This window comes from Alternaria rosae, assembly GCF_020736505.1.
Source record: "Alternaria rosae strain MPI-PUGE-AT-0040 chromosome Unknown BKA58scaffold_7, whole genome shotgun sequence".
NCBI lineage: Eukaryota > Fungi > Ascomycota > Dothideomycetes > Pleosporales > Pleosporaceae > Alternaria > Alternaria rosae.
In genome coordinates this window covers 1,593,771-1,603,329 of record NW_025763576.1, presented here as the reverse complement: position 1 = coordinate 1,603,329, position 9,559 = coordinate 1,593,771, and the positions used below count along the sequence as shown (strand labels likewise).

General features: G+C 51.6%; 3 protein-coding genes across 3 annotated transcripts; 2 read left to right on the top strand and 1 right to left on the bottom strand.

Annotated features, from left to right (window-relative positions):
• The first annotated feature begins 262 nt into the window (after positions 1-262).
• BKA58DRAFT_213749 (uncharacterized protein) lies at positions 263-1,071 on the top strand. The gene is made up of 2 exons (XM_046166091.1): positions 263-570; positions 637-1,071. The coding sequence occupies exons 1-2, from the start codon at positions 529-531 to the stop codon at positions 997-999; spliced, it is 405 nt and encodes a 134-aa protein (XP_046023532.1). The 5' UTR covers positions 263-528; the 3' UTR covers positions 1,000-1,071.
• An 882-nt stretch (positions 1,072-1,953) lies between these two features.
• Positions 1,954-2,760, top strand: BKA58DRAFT_471116 (uncharacterized protein; the record flags this gene model as incomplete). The annotated part of the gene is made up of 1 exon (XM_046175214.1): positions 1,954-2,760. One exon carries the CDS (start codon positions 1,954-1,956, stop codon positions 2,758-2,760), a length of 807 nt encoding a protein of 268 aa, XP_046023531.1.
• A 309-nt stretch (positions 2,761-3,069) lies between these two features.
• On the bottom strand, positions 3,070-9,402 carry BKA58DRAFT_430749 (uncharacterized protein; the record flags this gene model as incomplete). The annotated part of the gene is made up of 7 exons (XM_046173070.1): positions 9,202-9,402; positions 7,784-9,149; positions 6,898-7,731; positions 5,576-6,453; positions 4,237-5,332; positions 3,718-4,166; positions 3,070-3,615 (listed from the first exon to the last, which is right to left on the bottom strand). The coding sequence occupies exons 1-7, from the start codon at positions 9,340-9,342 to the stop codon at positions 3,070-3,072; spliced, it is 5,310 nt and encodes a 1,769-aa protein (XP_046023530.1). The 5' UTR covers positions 9,343-9,402.
• Positions 9,403-9,559: the final 157 nt, after the last annotated feature.

Here is a 9,559-nt window from a genome sequence, read left to right as displayed (position 1 = left end):
TTCTTTGCTGTCGGCTTCACCTAGTTTGCTTTGTTTTCCGTTTCTAGTCTGTTGCCATCCGCCCGGTACCGTGTGGAGATGGGGACAGAACACTCATGCAAGAGACATGTCTGCGTCCGGTCATGAGACTCGAGAACGGCGTATGTCCGGGCTTGGACCATGGTCGCATCTGACAGGTCTGGTGAATGTAATGGCCGTGTGTCGGAAGACCGACAGCATTCTTCTGCTCGAATGGGCGCACACACGGTGACTGTGTAGATGCCGCACTGATCACACTTGCGATACTTTAGCTTTGACGCAGGGTAATGCTAAGAGCTCACGCGCCATTACTTCGATCGTGATGAGCAGGTGGGATCAGGCTTTTACATATGGGAGAACACCTGTCGTTGAGGAAGAGTAGGGATGGCACTAGGAGAGAACGCATTGGTGAAGACAGGTAGCTTGAGTGTACGCTAAGAACAGGCGCGTTACAACTGAGTGCAGCTTCCCAAATGTCTGCACCAGGCAACTGCGGGCTCACCGCAGCGCATGGACGCTCGAAAAGGGTCCAATGACGCCACAGTGCAAACAGTGAGAACGCTCACCCTAGCCTCAATACTCACGCGCTGACTGCCATTGCTTCTTCTCGTTTGTTAGTCGAACCCCCACACTGTCCCGGCGCTACTCCACGACTCTCCTCTTACATCGGCGGCAATACCAGCAATCAGGCCTCAGCAGAACGTACGAAAAACAAAGTTTGGTCACCTTTCGCACAACATGCCGACTGACTTCTTCGATCTACCGCCCGAGCTCCGCAACGAGGTGTACAATATTCTATGGGAGGATACACCTGTTTTTGAGAAGTACTATGACGCCTGGAATAACGTCATCGTATGGTCTTCCAAGGACACGTGTAGTGGGGGCTTGACTCTCAGGAATACTGCACTGCCTTCATGGCTTTTGTCATGTAAACAGATCCTTCAAGAAGACGTCGCGGAGTTTCTGTTTCGAAGTCACTAGGAGATAGAGTCAAACGGTCGCGTTGACCTTGCGCGCAAGCCAGGAATATTGTGTCCTTCCGAAGCTCGTCATATCTCCTTCAACTTCTTCGACAGCCTTTGGGAAGAGCCTCAGCGTCCCGAAGATACAACAGCATCGATGTATTACACCCCCGATTCGGAAACCATTGACGCACTCTCACAATGGGCGAGCAAAACGGGCGAAGCCAGGGGTATATCTTTATCATTCACGACTTCTGATGATGATGAAGAGATGTTTGATGAATAGTTGGACTTTTCCAAAATTGCCAGCATTGCGTTTGCCCACGACAATCTCTCAGAGCTTTCAGTTTCGCTAGAAACTGATATTCCAAACAGAATGGATGCGACTTTCAAAGACACTACTGCGCGCGAGGTGAAGAAGCTGGGGTCGTTTATCATGCTGGACACTGTCTCCGAAGCAGCCATTTACCCGAATTATGATTGCATGACATCTTGCATAACATTCACCGTCGGTCGCCTGAGTTCTTTCATTTGATCAAGCTAGCCCTGGATGAAATTAACGATCTGGGAGGATCTCGAATGAAATATGGGTGTCTGATGCTGGTAGGGATGCATGCTGTTACAAGCTCATCCATACGTGGCACGCCATCTGCCGCCACAGAGACACAGGGTGGAACAGGCAGTATCTGATTGTCTTGCTTCCCCACACCATCCATTAAATCACAGAACATCTGCAATGTATCCCTTCCCTACGCAATTTGGGAAATATGTATATAGTGCGCTCATGCATCGGTCGCCAACTGCCGAACCTGGGGATATTAAGCTCATACACTGTTTCAATTGGCCGAAGAGAAGGCCCCATCTATAGCCAGGTAGCTCTGAATTCTAGCTGATATACATAAAATGAGTCAATTCAGCATCTTGAACTACGAAACTAAAGTTGATTTGAAACTAGACACACCTGGTTGCAAAAATGCGCAGCCTCATTGTCATTGTGGCCATTGTCTTCGCAACACGAATCTCTGCAGCATGTACCCGCGAAGCCCTCAAAGCTATCACCGATGAATTCCTCACCGCCCAAACCGCAGGACAGCCCATATTCTCTTCCCTCTCTAGCACCGTCGCATACACCGAAAATCGCAAGAGTGTCGACATCAAAACTGGCATCCTCTCCAAACCCATGAAAATCGACCATGCCCGATCCCAACACGACACCACCAACTGCGCCGCCTTCAGCGAGTTTATCATTACAAACACCGCCGCGCCGTATGTGATCGCAACCCAATTACGCATAGATAACAGCACCAAAGTATCGCAAATTGACACCATCTGGACAAGCAAAGGAGACTGGCTCTTCAACGTTACGGGCACATACTACTGGGCCACCCGTGAGAAATGGGATCCCATCCCTTCTGAGAGGCGCGATACGCGTGCAGTCATCAAAGCAGCAGGAGATGCGTATTGCGACCTCTTCAACAACAAAAGCGTCACAGTACCATGGGGCTCGCCATGCGCTCGTCTCGAAGGCGGTGCGTATACAGGCAAGGGTGAGGCGACGGATAGATGCGATGTCGGTGTTCCGAGCGGGGTACCGCTGGTGAATAGGCAATATGTTATCGACGAAGAGTATGGGACTGTGGATATTATCATGGATTTTGGAGGTGTTGCAGGACAGGTTGGGGCGGATGGGTTGCCGGATAGTCATGAGTTTAGGGTGGAAGGGGGGAAGTTGCGGTTCGTGCATACGCTTTCGAGTTGTGGGGGGAAAGCTTGTATGTAGGATGGGCTTATGGTAGGACTGGGGCTCTGGATATAGAAAACGTAAGGTGGAAGTTTTGTGAAGAACGGAAGACAGTAGCTTGTCGTCTGTCAGCAGGCCAAAATGTTACTTCAGTCGGAAACCCTCACCAACAGGAAGCCCTTTGACTTTAAGTATAAGATTGGTGTTGAGGATTTCTTAGGCTCTAGGACTCCATAGTGATGGTCGTGTGTGGGATGCAGGGCTTACTTACTTACCACCCTTACCCCTTCGTCCGCTTCTCTCCGAGAGACAGCGTGCGTCTTTCTCGTCATTTTGCTCCCCAAGTTCTCAACTCCCATACAACATCATGACATCCCCATCAGCATCATACCGCGCATCTAAACAGCCTCTCACGTCCAGGTAATCCACCCACTCATCATTCTCCACAGCCAGTGCTTTCGGGACCTTCTTCAAAACACCAGACGCATTACCATCGAATCCGCCGAGAAGTGACCTCTCTGCTTGAAGTGTTTCGATCTCATCACCGATAACGTGGTGGTTGATGGATTCACAGACATGCGAAGCTTGTGGTGCGTCTGTCATGACGACATCCCCGGACTCGTCGATGGAAGAGGCGCCGTGTATAATTCCGTTTCTGCAGACGTGTCTCTTTTCAGCGAGAACAGGGTCAACGTAGTTGTGTAGACGCCAAGTTTTGCACTTGGAGGTATGCGTGAAAGCCCAGATCAGCACTTCAGGTTGGGTCTGTATTGCAAGCTCACACACATCTGACAACCTTGCAATCTCGGTGCCGCCGATGGCGAGTGGCCATATGGAGCTGCTATCCTCACCGTTGCGTTGTTTCGGTTGACTGGACGGAAATGGCTCATCCCACTAGTTGAGCCAATGGTTCCTCCTATGTCCCAGTGAGACTGCCGTAGAGGTATTGTAGGCATCCCAGCTCTTAGCGCTTTGCTCCATCTGCGATAGACGAACGACGTCTGGAGGAACGCTATACAATAGTAGAGTGTCGCCGTAAGCCACGATGGCGCGGACTCCCTGCGACAAATCCGCAGCCACACTATACAGCCTTGGTACAGCGTTCTGTTCTGGTGGAGTGAACGTGATCTTCCGAAGAAGCTTCGTAGGTCCGCCAAGAGGTGCGTCGCAGCCTAGTGTCAACCGGCCGTTGACAGGGTCGTTAAACAGGACGTGATACCCATCACTTAGCGGAAGGGCATGATAGTGATCACAACTAGTTGAGCCTGGACGATGCGTCGCAGATTCAAACCCAAATGAACCCCAGAATGACGCCATGGTGGGCCGGCCGAAGAATTTCCGGCTGATGGCAGGCCGATCTTCTGGATGTGCTGCACTGGAAATAAGACGGAGCTTCTTGGCAGATTCGAAGCCTGGTCGTGGTGAAAGGAAGTACAGGTGATCGCCTGCTGGATGTTAGACGCATGGTAGACCCAAGAGACGTGTGCTTACTCGGCGCTGTGAGCGGAAACTAACGACTCAAACTCTGTCCTGTGAGCGCATCAATCCAATGCAACTCAATTCCTGCTGAACATCCAAAGGCGACGCAGCGACGTTGCGGGCAGATAGAGACACTGCGTGGTGGATCGTCTTCGGCGCAGAGATGGCGGTATATCGTCGTGGTTCCCCTTTCGACAGGAACGGTGTGAACGCATGACTCGAAGGTGCAAAGCCCTTGGGCAGAAGGCCCTCGTGAGGGTCCGGAGATGTTGAGATTCCATACGTGATTGATGAAGTGTTGATCGTGGGTTTGATGATCGTCCGTATTCTGGAGGTTGATGCGCTGGTTGTTCGACCGTACGCCAATCGTATCGAAGGTTGCAGGATCTCGCTCTTGGACGAACGGACGATGCATTCGAACCGTGTTGCGTCCTCGAAGACTCATACCAGCTTCATAGTCGTTGATACATCTAGTCTGAATAGACGCAGATGTGGTGACATCCTTCTCCGGCCCATCAACATCAACATGGACATCGACGGAACCGTTGCCTCCGACTGTGCGTCCATATTGGAGCTCACAAACCAGGCCCATGCGTCCTTCGAGAAGCGCAGCGATAGCATGCCGACTAGAGGAGACGTCCATGCTTACTTCGATGACCCTTCGTGGGCACAAGACGCTAGTGATGGGCACCGGAAGTCCACTTTCGAGGTTGTAGATGTAGATTAGGGTTTCTCGTGCGACACATACAAACCGGCCGCAGAGACTTGTGGAGAACACCAACCCACTAGCATATCCATTGGCTAGCTCAGTGAAGTCAACGCCAGAGCGTTCCACGATAGCGGCTCTGGTATCCAGTCCGTTTCCAGTCCATCCAGATGACAAAGCGCACTGCCGACAAAGGTATCGACTGAGTGACCATTCTTCGCTGTGCGAGACAGCAGTCGTAATGGAATGTGAAGCAGCACCATGCGTTGCGCAAGTGGTATTCTCAGTGCTACTCAGCCAACCACCTCTGCTTAGCATTGCATTGAGCAGGTTCTTATCAAGACTTGCCCGCATCCAGTGTCGGCACGTATGGCGTACGGCATTGGAGTCCTTTGGGCTGAGGTAATCGTATACGTGCTGGAGTATCTCGACTGGAAGGTAATACGAGCTCGGAAAGGTCGGCGGTGCTGCCACGCCCAAAGCGAGATACCAGGCGCGATTGGTCAGCCTCAAAGCCTTCCACGCAACCGTATCCAAGTGCAGTGAGAGTAGCGCAGCAAAAGTACAAACCGCAGACGTAGGGGCGTGCTCAACAGAAACGGGACTACTGAGCGTAGTATGGCCCTTCACAGGAGTAAATAATGGAGAGCCATCCTCAAGCGGGATGACAAAAGGGCTTTCGTCTTCTTCAGATGGTGTGCGAACGCCAAGTAGAACATCAGTCACTGTCCGAGTGATTCCTTGATCGATACCAGGCTCCAAGATTGCATCCTCAATAATACTGGCGCTGTCAAGCATTGAAAAAGAATCGGTTTGCGCTCGACGTAGTAGTTGTACGTCGCTATTAGTTTCTGCGAGACTGGGAAGGCGAGACATGGAGTCGCTGTAAGACCTTACAGAGCGGAGGCTTGGTCCGCTGAACATGAATGTGGCAGGTGAGACCATGTCTAAGCTGGGTACTGAGCCATATAACGAAGACCCCGGCCTGGACCCAAAGCTAGATGCCCGCGATCTTGCCTCCGGACTATCTGCTACCACATTACGATCTGCGACGCTACCGAAGAGCGAAGTGATGTATTTGTGAAAGGCCACTCGCGGCCTGGACTGTAGGCGGGATGCGAGAGCAGTGTCGGAACGGTCGGCTTTAGTAACGCGAGGTAGGGTCTTGCCACTATGAGGGATGCGTGTTCGTGAAGGCCGAGGGAAGACATGGCGAAGAACTTCGGAGCGTCTTGGGTCTGGCGATTGCGCTTTGCTTGTACTGTTTGGGGTGGCTTCTTGCTGTTGATTCGTCTGCGTTATGGTTGCGTCGGTCAGGAGTGGGGTCGTTACTGCGAAGTCCATTGCGTGCGACATCCGTTCGCGGCGGGGACGTGGTGGAGCGAGTGACGATCTGCGCGTCGTTGACGATTTGAAGAATGAGTCTACCTGGAGAGGTTCAGGAGTAAGGATAGAAAGCGCTGGTTCAGACTTAGTTTCCGCCACCCCACGCGACAGGTATATCTGAGAAGACGTGATTGAAGCACCCCCGAAACGGAGGTGCACCGCTGATCCAAGGTGAGTCGTTGATAATAATGACGAGAAAGGAGACGAGATGAGTGTTGGCCACTTCAAAGGATGTGACTATCTTTGAATGACGAAAGAATGCGTGGCGTGGTATGGGTATCGCGTCTCAGAAGTGCTTGTGGTGAGTGGGTGAAGAACGTGAGGTATGACAAGGTAAGATCATAACCAAATTCATTGCGGTAGTGGGTATCAACGAACACAAACCAGGAAAGGACGACGACTATTACAAAGTGGTAAGGATGTGAGATGCATATAAGAAGGAACATCCCTAACCTCGTCGAGGAAAGCGCGCCTGGGCTATTCCCAGCTGCCATTGGCATCATCGGTCCCAGATCCGTTCTGAGGCCTTCCGTGCTTCTGCAGTAGCCATACATCATCCAACGGCATGATGAGACTGGGGTTCTGGAACCGCAAGCCACGCTCACGGGCTTCGTCTAGTGTAAGTCTGCCCGCTTGCCCATTGGCGACCGCTTCTTCCTGTACGTCGCGTCCAAGCTCCGATTGTTCCGGACTTCGCAGGCTTCGTAAGGCGATGAACTTCATCAGTGGCCGATAAGTGCGCGCAAACACAACAAGAAACCACAGAGTACAGACTACAAGCGGCGCTACCATAACGGCCCGTTTGAACGCCTTCTTCAAAGCCAGTTGACCAGCCACAGTGATTTGGAACAGTACGACGCCGACGAGAACGCGGTCACACATCATTGTCCAGCCTTTGCCAGTCGAGTGTTGTCTGTGCTCCATTGCATACAAGAGTTGATACTTGTGCACAAAATGACCGATCATGAAATAGGCCAAGCCAGTGAGCAAGACCATCCATGAGTCTTGCAACACACTGTAGACGATACAGATAATGAAGATCAAGATAGTTTGCGGCAAGAAGAACCCGTAACTGAAGACCGGTGGTTGTACCAGTTCGGCGTAATCTCTTGGAGTCTTGGCGCCAATCAGGTAGACCGGGTACAGAGACAGGGCACCAAACTCCAAAAGTCGGAATGGAAACAGTCCGAATCCTTGAAGGATCATGAAGTTGGTGTAAAAGCCGAGTAGGTTCGAGAGTGATGTAGCCAAGGCGTATGCGATCTGTGTAGCGCTTGTAAGCTTCTCGGCGAATTGTTCAAGCATCGTTAGAAAATTAGAAGCAGTCCCCAGTATGGTGAAGAGAATGAAGAAGTTGAAGAAGACGAAGAAGAAGTTCTTCGAAATGACTGACAGCTCAACATCGCCCTGTGAGATCATCCCTTGCTTGTTGGCAAGCCCTAAAGAGTGTTAGCATGACAGGCAGTGACTATTGACTGTGGGCACACTTACAATCGTACAAGAAAGGTACAAGTACGTTGATCAGAGAGACTGCCAACGTAGGGAGTTGGTTATTAAAAAGAATCTCGAGATTAGGGTGTTCGTGCAGCAGATTTGCTAGGCTGGGCAGTACTTCTCGAATGGAGCACGTGTTCAAAGCACCGGCGATAGGTACGAACAGGACTGTCCAGAAGACACTCAATATACCAATAGCAATCGTAATCGACCAAGATCGAAACATTCTTTGACCGCGAGACAAATATGTGTTGGACCAAACTACGTCCTGTGGTGCCGGACTTGTGTGGGCTAAGAGTTGTAGTGGCGAAGGGTCGAGTACAGCCTGGATGGCCATTTGCGCACTTGCAACGCTGTCCATAGTCACAAACGCCAACGGGGTCGGCTCGAATTCTTTCTTGCGCAGCGCGCGAACCTCATCGTCAAGCCTGCGCAGTTTCTCTTCGTAGTAGTCAATGGCATCTACTCTCTTATACCTCAGCTTGAAGCGGCCGTACCAAATCTTCGCTGTCGGGCGTTGCTGCGCATATGGGCTGATATGGCCAGGATCTCGTTCTGCGTCGCTCAGGAAGTGACTTGTCTCGCTATCCTCGTTGCCGCTGTTCTCAGTATGTTGTGGCGGATGTGGCTGGACCATTGGAAGAGTTTCCAAGCTTCGTTCCACACTTCGGCTTCCAAGATGGACAGTCCAGGCTTCCTCTAATTTCCGCAAGACCGCTTGTCTTTCGACGACTTTGTTATCGATCTCTTTCCAGTTCCTGCAAAGTGTCACGCTTTCGACTTTGCCGATGCCGAGATCCATAATGAAGTCCTTGATCTTGTCCTCGGACCGTAGTTCGACGGGGATGCCAGATAATCTGATGGTTCGGTCGGTGATGGTCGTCTGACTTCCCAAGTACTCTTGCCTGACATCGATTATCCTCCTCGTTTCCGAAACGATCAAATACATTATGAGGGCGGTGAAGAGGTATACGAAAACAAGGTACATCCACAAATAGTCGGTGTATTGTTCGTAGCCTGAGGCAAATGTCGAGAGTGTACTTCGTATCTCGATGCGATCCTGGCTGGGTTTCTTGCCAATCGGGGACTTCTTTCCCTCCTTGTCCTGGTGAGTGTCGTGGACTGGCTTGATGACGGCTAGCGCAAAGAACAGCGTAACAAGCAGAAACTTGATAGCCATCTTAAAGAATGCGAGGTATACGTAAGCATCGAGACCGGCTGAGGCGAGCACCTGCTCGTCGGTGATCCTCCATAACGGTATAATCCAGCCGAAGAAGCTATCGGGAAGGTCGGGCAGCGCTGTCGCGAGGTTGTTCTGCTTCTTGCGCGCAGAGTAAAGGCCTTTCCATCGTGGGCGGAGGAACTACGATGACGAGTCAGCAGGTATGTTAGAAGACAAGACTGCGGGTACGCACGCAAAAGGCCAGGAAGGCCCCTATGCCGAGCGCGGCAGAGATGGCGATTTGGAGGTGGAAAGCGCGCGGCCGGTCCCTACCGAAAAGATCGTTGCTGCCACCTGGGCAGGTGCTGTTGCGGGTGCTGTTACCCTCGATCATTTCCGGGTACTATTGAGTCGCCATAAACGACGTCGAGGTTGAAATTGTGTTCAACAGGAGGATGGAGGGTGGTGCTGGCGATGTCATGATGCGCACGCTAGCCGCCCAAGCCGCGCGACTCATACAAGCTTCACCCCGGTCCGTTACCCGCCTCGTTTTCTGAACACTTCCTCACCGCATATCACTCACCGCATGCATGTAACGGCTGCTATTCGCT